The 22045-nt window shown below is 43.8% G+C and overlaps 1 protein-coding gene across 1 annotated transcript in view; it reads right to left on the bottom strand.

Moving 5' to 3' along the window:
* Positions 1 to 1451: 1451 nt before the first annotated feature.
* The window catches only part of FAM124A (family with sequence similarity 124 member A), a 43728-nt gene continuing 23134 nt past the window's right edge, over positions 1452 to 22045 (bottom strand). Inside the window, exons 3-4 of the mRNA XM_075741893.1 lie at positions 15940 to 16679; positions 1452 to 2831 (exon numbers count right to left, since the gene is read on the bottom strand). Coding sequence (XP_075598008.1) covers positions 2028 to 2831; positions 15940 to 16679 — 1544 coding nt within the window. The 3' untranslated portion in view covers positions 1452 to 2027. The remainder of the gene's footprint in view (positions 2832 to 15939; positions 16680 to 22045) is intronic.

Here is a 22045-nt window from a genome sequence, read left to right as displayed (position 1 = left end):
AAAAGTCAGAGGAAAGACTGAGTGGACTCTGAAGGAGTATAGAGCAGGTAAACACATGCACACCATGACAAATCCTTCACTGGTGCTATTTCTGGTCCCAGACATTTCTTAAGAGAAGAGTTTACCCAAAAACTGCAGTAAGCCTAAACAGTTTGGAGGGCAGGAGGAGGCTGATAATCTCCTGTGCTCTTAGAGCTTGAATAGATTTTCCTATTTATACATTGTGTTTAGCACAAAAGACAAGGTCTACCTCCGGTACATGCTATGATAGCATCTCACAAAGAGGAGACTTGGACTCCAGCCTGATGCCTCTTTCCCTGTGTGGAGAAAATGACAGCAAAAGGAAAAAGCCTTGAGGAGTAGCATCCTGACTCTTGACTATCCCTCTGGCCTCTTCTGTATTGGGGGTTTAATGGAATCCCCCCTCCTCCCCTATAAACCGGTACGCAATTTCCCCCAGGCTTTCTTCCAGAATTGTTTGTACAAACTGCATTTACTTAAATGGCCCAGGGGAGCTGGTCCACTTTTGTAAATATTATTTAAAGTATGTGTATGCTTTTTGGGTTTTGTTGTTGTTGTTGTTGTTTTGGGTTTTCAAAGCAGCAATTCTTCTGAGTAAAACTACCTGGTAATATAGCAAACATTTTTCTGCACAAATGTGTTTTTATTCCATCCACCACAATACCATCACAGTAGGTCTTCAGCATCTCTACCTGTACATAGGTTACATACAGCATTATACATACACCTTTTAACATGGTCATTTTCTCACTGGCTAGACCAGAGCTGCAATCAGCACTGCTTCTCTGCCAGAAATGCAACTTTTCAGAACATGCATGATGCAATCTGTATATACAACTTAAATCCTGATGAAGGTACTTAGCTGTCATATTAACAGCTTTTTACTTGCTTTTTTAAAAAATACCAAATGAATTGGAGCAAGACAGGTTATCAAGAACGCGTATTTTAAAAACATCACTTGAAAAGCCAGTAAAATTTTACTTTTTCTCCCTTTGGAGAGGTATTTGAGAAGAAATGTGTTTTACTCAGAAAGAAGTATGCTTGCATTGGAAATATGAAGAATAAGTTTCTGCATTAATTATTTTTAACAGAAAAAAACCAACCCCTTAAAAAATAGGGAGCTGCCATATATTTGGGGCTAGTGGTGTAGCAATATATAAAAACATTGGGTTATCATCTTCCTTGTTTTGTATTCCAAAAAGGTAAGCTCTGTATTGCCTGAGTTAGAAGTAGCAAACATGGTTTACTTGAGTTTACTACTGTCTACACGAGCAGGTCAGGCAACAGCCCAGATGGCTCCCTTCCAACTGGAAAGGATGAGCTTTTTGAGGGGACGGGTTGAAAATGTTCTGTAAAGTTTCGCTTTTGGCACTTTCCACATCCTGGACTGTCAAAGTAACAGACACAGAGGAGCGTCCTCTTCCCTCCCCACCTCAGCACTGCCACCTCTCAGAAGTTAGAAGGAACTGTGTGTGTCCTCACAGGAAATGTCTTGGCTGACTCTACTGGAGATGCGATGTGTTCCTGGGATCTGCTGTGCTTAGAGCTGCCTTTCGAACTTGTGAAAGGGAAAGAAGACCCCTTTCTCCTCCCGTCTTTCCTGAGTTAAGGGAATTTCTCAGAAAAGTTAAAGCAGTTTGGTGTCACAAATTACTCTTCAGTTTCTGCCAAAGAAAACTGGATTATTATGTGCCTCTTCTGTCACTTCCTTCACCACCAGTCCAAGGATCACTCATAGAAAGAATCCACTTTGCACTGCTGTGGACAAGCCTCTGATCATCCCCCTCCAGCACAAATGTACAGGGTGCAAGCTCAGACTGCTTTACTGTACATAGTTTGGGGACACCCACCTCTGAGGGATCCGAATGCCTTCTTCAAATATTTAGCATGCTCTGCTGTATCACCTTCTCCTCAGCAAGGAACCTTCTGCAAACTCAAGGTGGGCCCACTGCTGTCATTCACAAGTAGAACACGTTTGCCCTGGAAGGGTGTGGGATAGAGAAACCTCAGATGTAAAATTCTTCTTCGTTGCCTGGTGAAGCTGGGCAAACACTACCTCGATCATCCAGAAAACAAGCAGCTGCTCTTGAGGACTGTTTGGGCTGCTTGGAGACAGATGCTGACATGAAAGAGCTGGAAGACCACTCAGAGAGAGAAGGCAGTGAGCTGTCAACTGACTCAAAGGTATTGTACATGGCTGATACAGGCCTTCCACTGGTGGCTGCCTGTTTAGCCTTACTGACAGTTCGCTTCTGTAGGGGAAGAGAGGCTTCCAAGTCATTGCAAAATCCATTAAGGACAGAGTATGCAGAGACCACAGACAGGTCTGAGAAGGACAACTTCATCCCTGTGTCTACATCAGTCTCCTGGGCACCCTCCAAGTCGTCAATGTTAAGCCTGGGGCTGCATCTCCATGTTTTTAACCTGGTTGCAGGTGACTCAGTATTTAAAAACTGAAATGGTTTACTGAAATGAAAAGTGTCTGAGGCTGAGGAGGAGTTCACCGTGGGCAAGCAGAACAGAGACTTGCTTCGTTGAAATGACCATGAAATGCTGGAGGCACTGCTGGATCTGCGTGTGAAGTCTCCTTGATCACTATGTCTCAAGTCCTGCTGGGAGAAACCAAGATGATGACCAAGGCCGTTTGCGTGATGTACCTTGTTTTGACCTGTTTCTTTTGGTGGTTCAGGGACAGATCGGTGGCTCTGAGGAAGAAAGGCTGGCAGAGTGGTGAAGTGGGAATCTGTTGACACAGATGGATATGGTTGCTTGTTCTGCTTTGCAGACTTCCTACACCAACTGCGTGCTTGCTGCAGCCGGGAGAGGGAGAAAAGAAGATCACGTTAATACAGAATTGGCAGTCACAACCGTAAGTCTCCATTGCTGAGTTGTTACCGCAAATAATTATGAAGCAGACTTCATTCAGTATGCTTGCAGCAAATGTTTCACTTCAATAACAAAGAGAAAGCACCCTGCCAAAATCCCAAATATTTACATAAGGAGCCTTGAAGACAACAAGAACAAATGGTAGAGGAGCCCTGCCTTGCGGGCTGAATTACACTAGCTTGAAATTCTCACTTACTATTGACTTGTTCAGATTCATTCATATTCTGACTTCCAACATCACTGCCTCAGTGGACAGCTAAAGAACAAAAATGAAGAAATGGGAGATGTATGTTACCATCATTACTATTTCTCATTTCTTCCTTACTGTGGTGCAAAGGTTTTTATTTTTTTTCCTCTGAAACATCAGAAGCCTTTAGCAAGCAACGTCATTCTCTGTTGTCTTAATGGGAATTTACTCCTTCTTTCAACTTTCACATTTTCTCTTTCATATCTGGTTACTTAAACAGTGCACCCTAGAAACCACTTGCTCGATTATCTAGCTCCTAATGACTTTAAGAACAGCTTTGGACACCTAATTTTCTTGTAGACACCTAGACTGAAGACCTAACATGACGGTTGTGATCTGAATCTGGACCTGAATCTCATCCCAAGGGCAGGATTCAGTTGTCTACCTGCCGGATACTTGAGCATTTGCACAGGGACAGCAGCTGTTTCAAATGGGGAGCCGATGTCCTTCTCAAGAAGCTGCTGGAGGCTAGGTGGCCTTCCTATGGGATTAGACGCTGACATGTGGGTAACTGAACTGAGTCTCTAGTGTCGGAGCAATCATAAGGTTTTTCACCATCCCACTTATTTCAGTAAGGCTTTTAGAATTTTGCATATTAAAAAGTTTAACTTAAATTCTTCTTACTGGAATTTCTTACATAATACAAAATGCTACACTTCTGTCCCAAAATGGACAGTGGGACAAAGTGCAAGATCGCACCCTTGAGTATCAACATTAATCTCAGCTATGGGACTTGTCAGTGGGAAACAACAGAGGAGAAAGTACTTGGTATCTTGGTCACTATGTACTATTAAAATGTCAAGCCTGTGACAAACGTGATTCTGGGCAGTCTCAAGTGAGTTAAAAAAGTACTAATGCACTGTGTACAACATTGCTATGGCCTCATCCAGGATGCTGCACATGACTCAAATCATGCCTATGTGAAAAAGAATAAATTCAAAAATTAAAACTGAGACAGATGCAGCCACAAGAGAACAAACAAATCAAAATATTAACTACCCATTAAAAAACCTGAATCACAAACTCATAAAAGGTTTCTAATCACAACAGAAGTAGAAGAGTCTTCTGGGAAGAGTAATGGATAAAGATGGAGCTTGATCACTTTACCAAAGAGATTATATGACCTGACAGAGAGGGATGAGACCTGGCAACCAAGGAGGTCCTTTGTGTCCACTGTCTCTAAAAGAACTCCATATATTGCTGCTCTAACATCTTGCTAGTGCACATCCCATTGTCTTAGTGACCCAGATCTGTCATAACCATCTTCTTTGATTTTATAGGCAAAAAAGGATTTTCACATCTGCAAAAAATGTTTTGCTCATTCGTGATCATCTAGCCAGAGGTGATTTATAGGACAGCCAAACCATAGGAGTTCACTTAAGCATTGTAGATGAATATCTATATATACACCAATGTATATATAATGAGCTATGTTAATTCAAAACCTATTTCTGTATAATATAATAAGCATTTTTCCTTAATGTCATAAAGAATTAAATGCATAAATGGGTAAATTAACCACAGTAGTGTAGCAGTTTCATTAACTGATAAGAAATTGAGTACAAAAGAGTAAAATAAAATAAGTCAAACTGTCAACAAAACACTAACCAGAAATCACTTTAGACCTCTACATGCAGCACTGTTTTATTTATGCAATAGGTGAGCTAATTTGTTTAAAAAATTACTCAGCAAGATAAAAGGCTTGTGTACATGAAGAAAATACCAGCTGTTTCTTAACTGACATTTCTGAATAACCCAGCAATAACAATACGACATGCTGAAAGTACACAACCAAATCACCGTACTCTTCTGATGAGTTTTTTTCAAGAAAACACTCCTCATTATATTGCTGTTTGCATTAACCAATGGCACTATTTTCTTCTGTTCAGTAGCTCTGATATCAGATACCCTACATGGACTCAACCACCATGCTTGCTGAATCGACAGAAGCACTTCCAGAACACTTCTCCTACCTCTCAGAGAGAAGATGGTGGATTGCCTGACCATGGCTAGTTTTTATGCTATATTCTTGTGTTTTTGTAGACTTAGTTGATAATTTGGCAGATCAAGCATCCAGAGAAACCAAGGATCCAAGCAAGCGCAGACTTCTTGTTTGTGAAAAGGTAAGGAGGCCCTTTGGGACCAAAAGCACCAGTAACAACTCGGACAAAACTGTACCTGAAAAGACAAGGCTGTTGGGGACAGATCTGACACGTGCACTGGGGGGAGTCCTGTGAGCAGCACGAAAGCTGTGCCTTTACCTTGCACAGACCATACCATCTGTCTATATCCATAAAGCAGAGCCCTCAGACATCACAGGTAGGATTCAGTTGCCTAGTTAATACAGCCAATGGAGTCTGGAGAGCAATTCAGCTTTCCCTAAAGGAAATTCCTGTATCTGATTAGCTGAATTGCTCTCTAGGGGCTGTACTGAGTACGTACCCATCGACTACAGTGAGAACACAGAGTGTGGCTCACACAAAAATACGTGCAGTTAGACACCAGATTTAGGTGTCTACGATCTGGAGCCGAACCAAATCCTGCAGAGATAACTCCCATATGTTCATTTTGCTTTGGTGTATACCGGAGGTATTTTGCACGCTAGTGAAAGTCTCATGTATTTAGATGACGGTAATAATTTGTTAATCTTATTTATTGACATAACTTTTGACACGTGTTCCAAAGAAAAAGTAATTTAATTTGGTCTTTCAGGTCACCACTGGTGAGAGATACTGGGTCCGATTCAGTTGTGTAATTGTAGGTACCTGCTGTATCCTGCCTGGCCTGCAAGCACACGCACGGGCCACTCCATATCAGGGATTTCAGTGCCTGGGAATGTTCCTGGGCACGTTTAATTTATTAATACAGGTAGTCTTAAGCATTTTGGGAATGAAGCACAGACACAAGAATAGCTGTTTTGAGGTCTTTCTAATATTTATAAACCCTCTAACTTAAATCAGCTTGTGTTACTTTTGGATTGTAAATATGCAATGCAATGATTACAGGTGCAACCAAATTACCAGTACTCAAAAGGATGCTTACCCGAGGCATCGCCTACGAGGGTAGCGTAGGGCAACGCCAGGATAAATTGATGAAGTGAGATGAAATACCCCTGCTAGAAACCCCGGGGCGCTCATGTAGGAACTTTCTAACCAAAATGCAGATAAAAAGTGAAGACCCGAAGGGAAAATGCACTTCTAAGTGGGAACACTTGGGAGGGGCAACCTGCCCCATGCAGCCGAACAGCTTTAAGTACCTGGCCTAACTGGAACATGTTTACACTAACAAAAAAAAACTACTGTAGGTAAGATATTAGTTTTAAGGTTTAGTTATTTTTAACTTTTTTCCTAGCTCTTTTAACATTCCAGTAAACAGATAAGAGCATTTCATTTTATATAAGGTATTTGCTGTTATTCGTGCTACTGGGTCACAGCTCCCAGTCAAGACCAGTTGGCCTGGAAGGAGGTAATGGTGGATGAATGAGGAGAAGGGGACAACTACAGCCTTAGAATAGCTGCCTGCAGGGCAGGCCAAGAGACATCACTAACGCAGTTTGTTTCTGAACAACTCTGCTTATTGGAAGAATTGTTTACGTTGATCCTTTTTTGTTTAGACGTGTTATGATTTAGAAGACCTATTTTCCAATGCTGCTCCTTGTGATTGTGTTGGTTTTGCGTGGCAAGGTTTTGGTAGCGGGGGGGGCTACAGGGGTGGCTTCTGTGAGAAGCTGCTAGAAGCTTCCCCTGTGTCTGATAGAGCCAATGCCAGCCAGCTCCAAGACGGACCCGCCGCTGGCCAAGGCCAAGCCAATCAGCGCCTCTGGGATAACATATTTAAGAAAGAGAAAAACAGTTAGAGAGTGCTTTTGCAGCCAGAGAGAGGAGTGAGAAGATGTAAGAACATCTGCAGACACCACGGTCAGTGCAGAAGGAGGGGCAGGAGGTGCTCCAGGCGCCGGAGCAAGATTCCCCTGCAGCCCGTGGTGAAGACCATGGTGAAGCAGGCTGTCCCCCTGCAGCCCATGGAGGGAGGATGAGGGGGTGTAGCAATTCCACCTGCAGCCCGTGGAGGACCCCACGCTGGAGCAGGTGGAGACACCTGAAGGAGGCTGTGGCCCCGTGGGAAGCCCATGCTGGAGCAAGCTCCTGGCAGGACCTGTGGATCTGTGGAGAGAGGAGCCCACGCCAGAGCAGGTTTGCTGACAGGACTTGTGACCCCGTGGGGGACCCACGCTGGAGCAGTTTGCTCCCGAAGGTCTGCACCCCGTGGAGGAGACTCACGTTGGAGAAGGCCGTGAAGGACTGTCTCCCGTGAGAGGGACCCCACGCTGGAGCGGGGGAACAATGAGTCCTCCCCCTGAGGATGAAGAAGCGGCAGAAACACCGCGTGATGAACTGACCGTAACCCCCACTCCCCGTCCCCCTGTGCCGCTGGGGGGGGCGGAGGTTGAAGCCGGGAGTGAAGTTGAGCCCGGGAAGATGGGAGGGGTGGGGGGAGGTGTTTTTAAGATTTGGTTTTATTTCTCATTCCTCTACTCTGTTTTGCTTAGTAATAAATAAGATGAATTCCCTCTCTAAGTTCCATCTGTTTTGCTCGTGATGATAATTAGAGAATGATCTCTCCCTGTCCTTATCTCGACCCGTAAGTTTTCTTTCATTGTACCTTTTCTCCCCTGTCTAATGAAAGAGGGGAGTGATAGAGCGGCTCTGGTGGGCACCTGGCCCTCAGCCAGGGTCAACCCACCACAGTGATATAGGCAGAAAGGGGAAATAATGAGGGAGGGGGATTTTTTTAATACATGAAGCAACATAACTGAAAACTTTCCTGACTGTGAGAATACCGGACTGCACAACTGTACTACAGGTAGAGTGTCAGAAGCTCCATCTCATGAAATACTAGTGAATAAAGATTACAGGCTAATCCTACATTGTAGAGAACTGGATTATGTGGACTAATAAGACTTTTCTATATCCACATTCTGTAGTTTGTCAGAGATCACAGAGAGGATTCAATGATTTAACCAGGATTAAAAATCAGGCAAAACTAGCTGCTAGTCCGGTGCCAAGGCCGTTGACCGTGCCCCCCGTACCATCCTGGCACAGCACAGGGAGAGCTGCATGCAGCCTGTGCGTTCATGTGATTGCTCCTCTTTGTTTTAACAGTTTTACAGTGCCTGACAGTCCCACGAAGTTCAAACTGGATTTCCACGTGTGACTGCTCTTGGGAGAAACCATGACAAGAAGGTGGGAGACATCCTCTGCCCTTTCAGTCGTGGGATGCTGAAAACAGTAAGATGTATTTTTGTGCCTTGAGGACAGCGTGATGCACACGAGATGATACTCTTTTCAGCAGAACAGCTTTCTCCCTCCTTTCCAGTTCTTTCCTTGGCTTTGGAAGCTGTTGCATCTGCTTTAATTTTTCTGATTTTTTTTTTTTTCCCTTTTTTAAGTCCTTGTCTTCAGCCTTCTCACAGCTTGGGTTCTGCATTGCCTGTTACCTGGCTGCAACCTGGCAGAGCCCTGCCTGCTACAGCCATGCTGCCTGCGTCAGGCACAAACACAGCAGAGACGCTGGAGAGGGGGTTGGCCATCTGAGAGGACAAAGACTTGATCCAAACCGACACGTTGATTTTGACTGAAATTCCAAATACAGGGAGAGAGATCTGTCAGACCTCGCCATAAAGACACACAGCAACCCCAGCCATTGACTAAACTGACCGAGATTAGCTCTCTAACAGAACAGATTTTTTCATGTGGCGCTAATCTGCTGCTCATTTATAATCTCTGCACAAATCTTTGTGAAGCCTGGAGGGATTTAGAGTCTTTGTGTATTACAATGGGCTGCAGAAGAATTTCATGACGAATATCCGGGAATGCCATAAACAACTTGGGGTGAACCTTGCAGAAATGCACTTTCGACTTCACTTGGGCTGCCTATACCTGACACAAAAAAATCCATGGGTGCTCCTGCAGTCTATTTTAAGTTATCTGCTTTTTAAGAAAGCAGATAGTGATCTCGTTACACATTATCTATATTAAGCACTGCCAGCAAGGCTGCACTGAGGTCAGAACCCAGCCAAACAGCCAACACGGCAATGACATCTCGAGCCCAGATTTTGCCTGCCTTGCTTAACAGGGGTGCAACAGTGTTTGTTTAATTGTATTACAGCCAGTGGGATTGATCCAGGGGAAAAAAAAAATATCAACACAAGAAAAAGTGGCAGAGGTTAGTCCTCAGTATCACCATAATGATTGTTACTTGAAAGGCAAAATGTATTCAGAAGGGCAGCATATCAAAAGGCAAAATATACAAATTTGATTTTAAATTGAATTGGACATATTTGAAAAGTGGCAGGTACTGTGTTTACAAAACTAGAACAGGTGGGTGTCTTGTAATGCTAAATACACTCACTCTCAAGAGTTTTTGCTGGGTGTATGGAGTGATCAGAGATCTTACTATGCCATGAAACATGTTTGCACTAATGGAAAAGACAGAGAGAAAGTATCTTAGGATGAAGAAAAACAACTAAAAAATCTCCTCCTGTTTGAGTTAGTGACTGATTCGCTGTGTGCCCCCCAGACCAATCATTAGCACTAAGAAGAACCAAACACCTACAGCACTGAAAGGAAAGGAAAAATAGAGCAGATTTTTAAAAACGGGAGGCTTGTATTAGACTTACAGTTTAATTAAATCAGTTTAAGGCACCTCCCTTGACTGAGTCAATTTTTACTCCAAAAGTCTGTCCTTTGCACCAGTTTCAATAGAAACTAAAAGTAATTTTTGTAAAGCCGGCTGTATACATCCTTGCTGGTCCTTGATGCTTTTCTTGCCTGTCTTCCTCTTTGTGTTCAGATCTGCTCTGACTGCACTATTAATTCAAGCAAGCTTGAAGCTCTTCTCTCACCTCCTTTTTCCTTCTGGCAGACCAAACTTCGCAAAAGTGCCCTCTCTTTGCCTGTTTTTGTCTTTCCTTTTTACCTTCTCTGCTTCCTGGTTTACCTGCTCATCTTTCTCTCTTCTACTTGAACTTCAACTGTAGTGACTGCAGCAGCAGGACGGTGCTTTCTTTCCTTTATTTCCCAGAGTTTATAGTTGGTAATGCTTTGAGTAACAGGGATGAGATGATTTAACTGCATTTAAGACTACATGGGTACATTATATCATCCGGTCTGACCTTGTGTTCATCATTTTACAAATCATTAAGCCATTTCTCTTCTGAGCCTGCTGACAATTTAGGCAGATAAAAGCATTTCAGTTTTCAGGAGACTAAATTGCTGTATGCTTCAGGCAGGGGCACAAGATAGAGGTGCCACAAAGCCCAAGGCCCTTATAATGGTAGCAGATTGCCTAATGCTCCTAGACTATTTACATGTTTTATCAAGATCATATGAATGCTGGATGACCGTCAAGGCACCCAAACTGGAAATTAAGGGCAGTAGAAGGAACACTACCTTGTGTTGGAGAAAGGAAATGCAGAGCCAGGTGAGGTCTGGCAGGGTATGGTGGGTCAGCTGAAGTAAATGCATCCGTGACCACACCAATCTGCATCCTAAACCTCTGAACAGAAACAGAAGTGGACCCTGAGGCTCCAAGATTTTCCTCTCTTTGGCCAAGATAAGCTCGAGAGGCAAACCATCCCTCGTGCTGCAGAGGAGAGTAAAATATTTCTTTTAGTCTCAGTTGGGGCTGGGAGAGGAAAAGGAAAAGCTTTGCCTTAACCTCAGATCTTGTAATTATTTTGACCTCAGCAGCTCAGTAATACCCATGCTTGCTGCCCGTACATCCAAGAGGGTATTTTGTGCATTGTCTGAGTCCTCTTGTCCCAGGTCTTTGCTTCGGTTATGGCCAGTCTCCAGCAATCTGTAAGGAGGCACCACCTCTGCTGCCTAAAACACATTGGGTCAGTTGTGCATCATGGAAAAAATCTCTGTCCCTGATTTCTGCATTCAGCTATCTTGAGTGTGAGGTTTGACTACAAACATACGTTTCATGCAGATATGTACATGCTTTAAATAAGCTGAGGGAAATAAAGGCACTTTTGTTCTCCTTGTGGCCCCAGATAAAAGGGAATGAAGAGATGAGTTCATGAGTCTCACAGACACCTGTATATAATACACTGAATAAACAAAGAGGTTTTCAGCTATAAGCTTTTGATTCTTTCTGTATAACATATTTGCCGATGTCTGTGTAGGCATGCTGCTTCCTATCTTCAGGCATTTTGCACTGCAAATGCCTAGCACAGAATTCCTTTGTGCAATCATCTGGCAGACATCTGCACCCCCAGACTGACTTCTGGCAACTCCAAGGACATATTCAACAGTAACATACTGATCTTAGAGTAAATAAATGACTGCAGTTGACCTCATGAAACCATTAGGGGATGACTACTGCCTGACCATAGATCTAGAGTACTCATTTTGTACACCAAGCGATGGAGAAATCTCCAAGGTAGCAGACACCTGCGCTTGCAGGTAGCACAACACCAGGTTAATCATTCTTAATGGTCGGGTCCACAAGCAATCTTTGCTCAGAACCAAAGCTTCAGGTAATGAACCATGTTTCCTAAATGTGATTATACCACTTCTGCATTTAAGATTATGGTTGCCCAGTATAGGTAAGAAGAACATTGGCCGATTAACTCAGCAAATCAGCTAAAAAAATCCCTCTAACTAAAAGCTGTGATCAGTTAACATTTGCACTGTTATTTCAAGGATGCGCTATAAAGCAACGCTAGGCAGAAAATAGCCATCCCATAAACAGCGTAGGTCCATTAGCACAATAACTGGCATAAAAGCCTTACAATGCCTGATCTGTCTACCTTGTTTCAGGAAGGATTAGCATAGAATGGTATCAAACCACACTTTTCTTGGGATTTTTATTAGTCTTGGCTTTCTGGCAACTTTGTTTGCTTCGTGGTCCTGAAGATGGTGGAGAGGGAGGGATTTTGGCAAGAAATTATTACAGGGTGAATCAGGAGCCTGGACATAGGTGTTTTTCGTCCATTCTGTTATCTCCTAGGGTGCCTGCGCAGCATTCCAGGAGGGCACAGCCCTACTGTAGGTCCTGAGTATAATCTGGTAGGACATCTCTCCTGGGTGGCTCAGGCACCCTTCGGCATGTAAAGCGGCAGTATGTTTTATGCTTAAGCGCTGAGCCGCTACTTAGATGAGACATTCATTTGCTGTCACCCACCTTCATCCCAAGCATGTCTGCATGCCCCCCCCCCCCCCCCATGCAGAGTAGCTAGGAAATTCTGCCAAAATGTTATTTTACCTTTCCTACTCTATCCAAAGACATTCTCACAATTTAAGGAAGCCATCTGTGCACTTTCTTCTCTCTGCTCACTACCCCTGCTTCCCAAACATGCATGGCCAAGCCAGTCCCATCAGTTATTAACCTTTCCTGCTTCCCATGTTGCACTGCCAGGAGTGCAAGTTCATTAGCACTTCAGCTGTCTCTGTGGAGATTATGGCCAGAGGCAGCCAGGAATTTGGGCAAGACCTATAAAACTGGCAGTATATTCAGTATAGCAATATATGGTATATTCTTAGCTACATTATTTACATATTCTTCCCACTGCTCTGACAAGAACTCCCCAGAGCTCCTGCTTCTGGGCTCACTCAGCAGTGGTGAAGCAGTGCGGGTGTCTTCCCACAGGATGCAAACATGTTCTTAAGCCTTGCTCCTCCTAAAGTCAACTGAAGCTTACTCTTCGCCTCAGCTGGTATATAGCTGCACCCTTGGAGCTAACTTGCCAATATGGAAAAGCTACTGTGACAAAATAATTTTGAAGGGCTTCCTTGCAAATGAAGGAATAGTTTCTGAGGTATTAAACAGACTTATCCTGCCCATGAATAACTTTATTTTCTCTTGCACTGACTTCATCTAAGCCCCTTGGTAATTGCATTTGCAAAATGGGTTAAGAACATGGATCAATCTGGCTGGCAAGTATCCAAGTCCCTGTAAGCACACCAAGAAAAACACAGAGGTCACATCTTGTTAGTCTAATCATGGAGGTATAGTCAAAATTCAAACATTAAATGCTGCCTGTAATTTAACAGGGATGTTAATCTACCATTTTGGGTATAATTGGTAATTTTAATCTGTAAAAAGGTGCAGTATCTATATGAAGTAAATAAAAATATTCTGATGATTACTAAGCACCAACTGATGTGCAGGCTGAAAAATACTAGGTCATTTTTTGGGTTCATATAACTGGAAATAAGTGAAATTTATTACCAACACCGTGGCATTCATAATATTGTTAATAGCAGCACTGCATGAGAAGTCAAAAGGTAGTCCTCTTACTTTAAAAGGTAGATACTATAATTGCTTTGAACTCAGAATGAGTTAAAAGAACATAAGGAGTCCATGGATCACCAAATTCAGTGTTTCCTACAACCCATGCTCCATCATATAATCCCTTTTCCTTAACTGACCATCCTGTCTTGAATTAGGGTATTAACTTGCTTGCACCTGCTGGGCGGATGCTATGTAGCTGGCCACCAGTACGTACAACCGCCAATTTAAATCTGTTTATCGACAGTTTTTTGTTCCCGTGCCAGAAGAGTCATTTAGTGAAACAGCCTCTTCCTATTCCTGCCGTTTACCTTCTGGGCAGAGCTCCCTTCAGACTTACTCAGGCTCAGATGACCCTACTCCTCCAGTTTCCACTTGTAAGACAGTCTCTCCAATCCTCTGCACGGGGTGAGAGCCCTTCCCTGTACCTGCACCTGGAGCCCAGGGCTGAAGGCAGGTGAGGCCCATGGGACCTTGTGCAATGGCACAAACACTTCCCACGCTCCTTAGCGGATGCTAACTCTGGTACACACCAGAGACGTCGCTTTTCTTTTCATGGCTGTGTTGCGCTGGTGGCTTGCAGTCATCTGAGTACAAACAGGACATTTTCCCTTTGGTTTAGTTACAGGGCTCCGCTTCTGATTGCACAGACTTGTTTAAAACCTGTACACCAGGACCTCGTCTTCCTGACTTTACAATCACATAAATTAGATCAAAAGTCTCTGTTTTCCTCCCCACTTTGCATATATTAAACTTCTTTTCCTTCACCACACTTCCAATGTGACAATTTTCATTTCTGTAGCTTCATTCCCATTTGCCATTTTGCCCTCCTGTTCAGCATCATCATCCTCACTGAAACCAGAAATTAAAAATAATTGCACTTGGAGGCTCTTCTCTTTTGGTGCATATGGCTAAAATCTTATTCTGATTTTCTTTACAGAGTTTACCTGCTGTTCGGCAAGTCTCCCTTTACCTCTGTACCGCCTGGCGTGTGTTATTTCTGTTTTGAAATCAAAAGCCTTATTTAGAAGCCCTGTCATTTTTTTTTAATCCTACCCTTCAATTTACTTGAAACCAGTGCAAGATCCCATAAACCAAAGTTATATCACATAGCAGAAACCATCCAAAAAAGAATAGGGAAAAGGGGAGGTAGGTGAGTGTGGTTGCTGTGTAAAAGTTTCATGATGGCTCTTGTAAGCTTAAGTTTGCAAATTCTAAGTTATCTCAGGCTAACACAGATATGCCTACAGTGCAAGCAGTAACCCCAACAAATTGGTGACTGTCTTGGCAGACGGGCAGGGAAGTTGAATTGCCTCCTGAGCCCTACACGTGTGCTGTTCCGCTCTGGCATGGGGTGTCTCTGTGGGTGGCATCTGCAAAGCGTCATTGAAAGGTTTCACCACCCCCTGGATGTGACTCACAGATGCCCTGTGTACCTGGATTTTCAGTCCCAGGAGCTATAAACTCAGAGGCATTGTGCTGCAGGGGTTGTACACACCTCTCTGCACACTGGGAGGTCCGTACAGTGGAAGGATGGCACCCAAAAAGCCTCTTCCACAGAAACAAGGTAGGGCAATTTCACAAGCTTCATGAACGCAACTCACTCTAAAAAAACACCCTTCTTCAAAATCTGAACAGCAGTCTTCTAAAGGTGAGGGTCTGTGCTCCTTGATCCAAACGTTAAGCAGCAATAAATACCTCTGCGTGCAGGAATGCACATTAACCTGGCTCTGGATTGCCACAGATACCCCCTCTGCAGGGCAGGCTGCTATTAAAAGCTTGCTGCTTGTTATCCCCTTTATCTCCCTTGGATGCGGTGTAGTGAAGCAGAGCATGCTGATACATTGCCCAGATATGGTGCCTACAGATGTCCCAACAAATAAATTCTCTTTCAGGACTTGGTTAAGAGCACTTGAGATTAGTTCAAAAAGAGAGGCTGTGGGAATGTATCTCTCAGGCTGCTCTTCAGGGTGCATTTCTTTTCCTTCACCACCTCTCTCCCCATGCTGATAATCACTGTGCAAAAGAGAGATGCAGTTTGTCACCCTGTGATGCTAGAAAATAATGAGTACCATCAGGAATTCTGCAAGTCTTCCATAAAAATCTCATAAGTGAGAGCTATTTTATAAACCTCTGTCAGTTCTGTGCCTGTATTTCTTACAAAACTACATCCATCAGCCATCATTTCTCCACTCGGGCTCATAATTCCTTCTCTCCTCATTCTTTTAAACAGCTACCTCATCTCACATCACTCTTTGCATAAACAGAGGTTGACTGATATCTGGATAGTATCATCCACTGCTTTCCTGATTCGTTAGACACACAGCAAGGGGGTTCGAGTTCTTTCTTTAGCAGTACTGTCCTGGCTCTTTCTCCTAAGATACAGCAAGAAAAAAAAAGCCTCCTTTTCTGGCTGCCACTACAGGTTAAGTTTTCCTGCACAAAACCAATACACGTGCTTCTGTTTCCATTTGTACTGAACTTACCTGCAAAAGGATCCTATTTCCATCGTGGTCTTCTGTCTGCCACCTGCCTTCACTGATGGGGCTGCAAGGGTTGGGCAAGAGAGGCACAAGCTGCCCCACATCTTTTACCCTGAACTCCAGCACCGCTGACTCTGTTGGCATTGGCACCTGCCCCTTTGGAAGTTTTTTTAAAGAAAACTGAATGTCTATTTCCATGTTAGAATAGACGGGAAACACACAAAAGTCTGCTTTTTTCTGACATATTGGCCTTTTCAGTATTAACTCGTACAATTTCAAAATATCAACGAAGTTTTCACTCCTGCAGTATATAGTGAAGCGGATAATTTCTTTCCCGTAGTGCACTGGGCGAATGGCCCACAGAGGAGTCTCTGGAGCCAAAGTGTAAAAGTCCTGGCTGCATGGCATGTAAGGGAGGAACTTCCCATGCACTCTCTCGGTGTGGTGGTAATGCCAAGGTGGTCGCTGAAAGGTTTCGTGGAGCTGCAAGATTGGTTCTTCTCCATATTCCTCCTGCAGAAACAGAATGACGGCAAGGGCTGGCTGAGAAACACCAGCTTTACCTGGCTTCCTGCGCTTCTTGGGCACCCGTCTTTCTGAGACTCGAAACAGCTGGAGGTCTGGATGGATCCAGGCTAGAAGCTTATCGATGGCTTGCTGAAGAGTCTTGGATTCCCCTGGGTCTGTGATAATATGTACACTAACAAGGAATGGGTCTTGTATGCCTTCCACAGAAAGTTCACCTGAGAGTATAAAAAGAAAAATATCCTTTAAGATTTGTAACCAAGTTGTCAACATCTGGGTGATCCTTACAGGAGAAACAGTCTACTCAGTCACACTGAGCTTTTTTTCCTCTCTCTCAAGCTCACCTGCAGTAAACTAAAAATAATGTACAGATATATAGCAACAGAAGACAGAGAAGTTTCATCAAGCATACTGTAAGAGCTGCTGTTACTACTGAGGTAGCATCCAAAGACGTTACCCAATGTGCGTTGCTGTGTCAGAAGAGAGTTGCCCCATGCAGCTGAGAGGTAAGAAAGACAAAAATACTGACATAGAGTAGGGGTGAAAGGAACACTAATGATGTGCAGAATGATCAGGGCAGACAGTGTTCATCCCACCTTGTTTTAATTTGTGCCAATTGGCTCCGGGCATGGAAATCACACCACTGAACTCCACTCTATCACCTTGACGTTGGAGTTTTCCACCCAGTTAAGAGTGTTCTGTGTCCTGGAGGCAACTGTTTTAATAAGTAAGGCAAAGTTTGTAGGGAGAGGTAATATCTTTTATTAGACCAACTGATACAGTTGGGAAAAAAAAACAGACAAGCCTTCAGGCACACAAGTCCTTCTTCAGGAAAAGATATTACTTGTCCCTACAAATCCTGCACTGTTGGTCTTCAGACCATCAAGACTATAACACTACTATTGCTTCAAGGGTTTTATAAGATTAGGGAAGACTGGTAAAAGCTGGAAGCACAAAAAATTACACTTACTCAGGGGAAAAAAGAAACCTCTAGTTAGCATTGGGAATGTTCACAGGGGCTCTATCTGTCGTTGTCCCTGAAACCTCTCTGATAGCTCAGAAGCAGAGCAATGGCAGTTGGAGCGCAGGCAAGAAATTGTCGCTTCTGTTCTACTGGAGTTGCATGCCAATGAACATGCATGTAAATGGAGATCCAAGACAGTTTAATAAATTATCCAGGTAATCTGGATATTTTTTTCTGAAATGGTTTCCCCTGTGTGGTGTTCTGAAACCACCTCCATGTCTGAGACCCTGAGACTGGGCACAAAGCCTAAATGCGTGAAGCCTTAGAAAGGCTTCCCAAGCTTTTCATTGTGCAGATCACATTTAATAGGGGGATTGTCTCACATGCTCTTTTCCCTCCTATTGGCAATCAGTAGGAACCTCTCCCTCCTGGCATCAGAATAACATTCCTGTGATACCTCAGCAATTGCTTTAATGGAAAAGCAGTATTATACAAGTAGTGTATTTTAGTTGTCTTCTGATACAGAATAGCTGCAAGACCCAGCAAAAAGCTAGATGCAACTGTGTGGCTTTCCAGAGATGACCAGTAAACACACCATCAGCCTCAATTTAGAAGCTGCAGAAAGATATGGCATGCAGAGCAAATAGCAAGCATGCATTTTGCCTAGGGGAGATATTGAAAAAACAAGTAAATAATCAAAAGTACAATTACATCAGAGTTCTCACATCTCTGCATGAAATGGGTGATGTGGAGTGACTTTGTCAGATGGTTAATGGAAGAAAAAAAATTGAAGCAAAAAAATTATAATATTGTGTCAGTATATGGCAAGAGGCTTTGCTGTGCCAATTGTTACTGGTAGGTAATTCTTTGAGATATCCCCTGTGGATAGTCACAGTGTGGGAGAAAGACAAAGGGGCCGTGGGGGGAGGTCCTCTCATGGTCCCTTACATGGGACAGCAGGACAGGAAGGAAAACAAATTGCGGAGGACAGTGATCTAATAAAACCAGAAAGAAAGTAATCGCCATAGCTACGCAGTCATTCATTTTCTAAGACTGGAATAGAAGATGTTCAGCTCTTTTCTCCCTCTGTTTCCTTTGTTACACAAATGCTATCAAAGCCTGCAACAAGTGACAGGCTTGATATTTATGCATATAAATGACTGCAGCTCTGAAAGAAGCCTGGGCACAACAATGTAAAGCAAAGGGCCATCGTTCCTGTTGGCTTCTTGCACTGCATTGAAAAAAAAAAAAAAAATCCCTGAGCATGGCTTTTCTGCCCCCCTGTTGCTCAGCATGGTGCATGGACACTGAATGGCTAAAGCATTTTTCAAAAGTGGAGCCTTGTGGGAGCCAGCCCAGGCATTAGTATTCTGCAGCCATCGCTGCCGGTGCCCATCAGCACCAGATGCTCGCAGAGCCAGCCTCAGAAGACCACCAAAGCATGGCACAGAGCCATCATTAGGAGCCAGGGTTATACACGTAGCACAGCAATTTTTTTTTTTTTTTTTTTTTTTTTTAGCTAGAAGCAACCAAGTTGAAGGGGAAAAAGTGTAACAAATCAGTACATAAAGAGCTTCAGTATCTATTTTATCTTAGAAAACATGCTTCTACTGCAACACTTTTATACCTTTCATTATGTGGCTTCTGTGCTTATAAAATGGCAGCCCTTTCTGTTTTGGTAAGAAAAAGAGAAACATAAGAAAAGCAGAAATATGAGGCAAGGAGCTAAGAGAAACTTCCCCTGAACTGATGATAAGTTGCAAATTGTTTCTGTGTTACTAACGAGTCTTTTTGCTTCAACTGCCAAGGAAGTGGGCGGGGGGACGGGACGGGATGGGGACAACACGACACCCATTTCTCATGACACAGTTCAATTTGCCGCTGGCAAATTGTCACAGAAGCAAATGAAAGCTCTGCATATATATTAGCCTTCCTGTGTTACTAGCTAATCCCACATAAAATATCAAAATGCTGAGGCATCTAGTTGAAAAATAAGCTTCACAGTTCTCACAGCTATTACAGGGTTTTTTCCTTCCTATGACAGAAGGGGATTAGTTCTCTTTGAGTTGGCAAAGCACTAACATTGCTAACAGGTAATTACTACCAGGATTAAAAGAGTATTTTACAATTCTAAACTTTTTACTCCTCTGTTAGGTAGTATTAACCACCCATGAGAGGTTAAAGCAAACAGCCCAAACACTGCGGGGCTGCCACACTTGATGTCCTAAAGCTGGGAGCTGAAGGCGGGCCTGATATTTTATGATTGAGCTTTGGATGGATCCTTCCCTACATATTATTTTTATTTTGTTGCTGATGCAATATTGCTGAGCTGAGAAAAAAGAAAGTCCTGCAAAGCAGAATGGCAGTCTTGCCCTGTGGTTCTTCCTCCCCTCCTTTCCCTGCTGAGAAACCAGGATCTTTTCATCACAATCTGACATAAGCAGTGGGTGCTTTCAAGTCTGTGCCAGCTGCCTCATTCCAGTACGACTTCACTGTCTCGAGGACAGGCAGGACAGGTACCTGTCTGTCTAGCCCAGTTGCCTGCATCCCCTGCTGAGTGCATGGACAGAGGCTGCCACCTCTGCAAAACCTGCGGAGGATGATCTCGCCCTCCTAACTCCTTTCCTCCCCCCTCACTCTGCAGGGACCAGGGTGCATGCCTCCTGGCATCCAGAGCTGCCCAGCCCTCCCCTGGCCAGAGGTGCCTTGCCAGGGATGGCTATGACAACAGTGGCAGTCCAGTGACACAAACACCCATGGGTGACGTGGGAAGCAGTGGGTTAAGTGCTCGGCTCCCTTGGGCCAGCCCCCACCCCTGAGAGGTGCCATAAAGACTCAGGTATCTGGTAACATCATCCTTGCTCCAGCTGGCCTGGGAGGCAGGGCTCCTGGCCCATAGCAGGCACAAGTGAGCGTAACTTCAGGTCAGCAACCCTAGCAGCTGGCAAGCAGCTAGGCTCAGCTGGAGGTACAGGGAACTGGAGATACAACTCCTTTTCCCTGGAGTATGTATGCATTTTACATTAAACCACACAAGAGGCAAAATGTCCCTAGAAGAAATGAGCAAACTTTTCTCCCATGCCACCTGAATAACTCTAGGTTAGAGAAGTCTCCCTCTTGCATTTGCTTTTTGGCCCCGGGACTCTTGCACACCTGGGTCCAGCAGAACAGTCACTGGGTTATCCGGCCATGACCTGGCAGTCTGGTCCCTCTTTCACACTGTGAGAGGCCCAGGTTGCATTCCCCCTGGAGCTGCCCTGCACGAAGACTTGTCCCTTCTCAGGGCAGTGCTCCAGCCACTTTTTTATTTCAGGAGAAGTCACTACCTTCAGCATTCTCGATGACATCTGATTTTCCAGTCTTCTCCCATGGACTTGGCTGGAAATCCACGGACTGCCTAAACCCAGTCCGTAGCAGAGCTTAGGAAGGAGGTAACCACCTATCTCCCTGAAACATCTCTCCTAAGCCTGTGTTGGTGAAACAAGAGATGGATGTAAAGACCTCTCGAACTCACCAGAAGATATTTAACGAAGAGTTACCTACAGGGTTAGGTAAACCTGGTAAGTATGTGAGCTAGGATGGAATCTATGGCGAAGAAAGGTTTTAGGCAGACTGGATCCCTGCCCCAGTTTGTGCATGGGGAAGCACATTTCCAAACTGTGGCAGATATTTTCAGTTTTCAATCTTCTATCCAGGAAACTCAGAGGAAGTATTCAACCTATAAATACTTGACATAAATATTTTTCTGATCTGACCCACAACATTGCATTGAGAAACTGAACACTGGAACACAAACTTCCATTTTCCCGCTGCAGCACGCCGCTTCATGGGAACCAATGCCTGAACCTCTCTTACACCGTACAGACTGGACTCCTTTATCATCACATCAGGCAGTAAGATTTCACATTTCATTCTGACCAAATTGCATGATGCACTACAGGAGATGTAAATCAGGCAATGGGAGAAGATCAGAACAAACGCGCCAAGCTCCTGAACTGCAGCTCCCATCAAGCAGTATTTCGCTATCGGGAAGTAATGAAATCAAAACTGAACATTACAGATCAGTGTATTTTGTTCATTGTTAATAAATCAAAATATTTCAACTGTGGGGAAGTAAAAACCAAAATTCACTGCATAAATAATGTTGGAAAAAAACCACTATAATATTTCCTAATTGAAACTTCCCGTGATTTCGGTTGCACAGAAAATTTCAGTATTTCCCTATTTCAATCCCATTCTAAAACACAAAGAAATGTTGAAATGGCAGCGTTTCTCACTGAACAGGACCTTCATATTTTATCTGAGTCCAAGGCAAGACTGACCCTTTTAAGTGTATTAATTGAAAGGCTCATGGGCAGACACAAAGACAGAGGCTGTTTCCACAAACAAGGAGCATCACTTGGCGGGCAGCTGCAACAGAAGCGGTTACTGGACACCTCTGGCAGCAGAGCCCACTGCTAGGTCATGCTTTAATGAATTATGCAGCATCAATAATCTTTTGAACAAGCCGGATGTGACAGATTCACCAGCTCCTCCATTCATTTTCCCTGCTGTTTAATAGCATCTGACAAATGCAGGGCTGCAGGATAATGTGCTTCTCAGCACGCCCTACTTTGCACA

Source organism: Balearica regulorum, chromosome 1 (genome assembly GCF_011004875.1).
Source record: "Balearica regulorum gibbericeps isolate bBalReg1 chromosome 1, bBalReg1.pri, whole genome shotgun sequence".
Classification (NCBI taxonomy): domain Eukaryota; kingdom Metazoa; phylum Chordata; class Aves; order Gruiformes; family Gruidae; genus Balearica; species Balearica regulorum.
The sequence above is the reverse complement of the archived record's forward strand: the minus strand, read 5'-3'. Positions and strand labels throughout refer to the sequence as shown.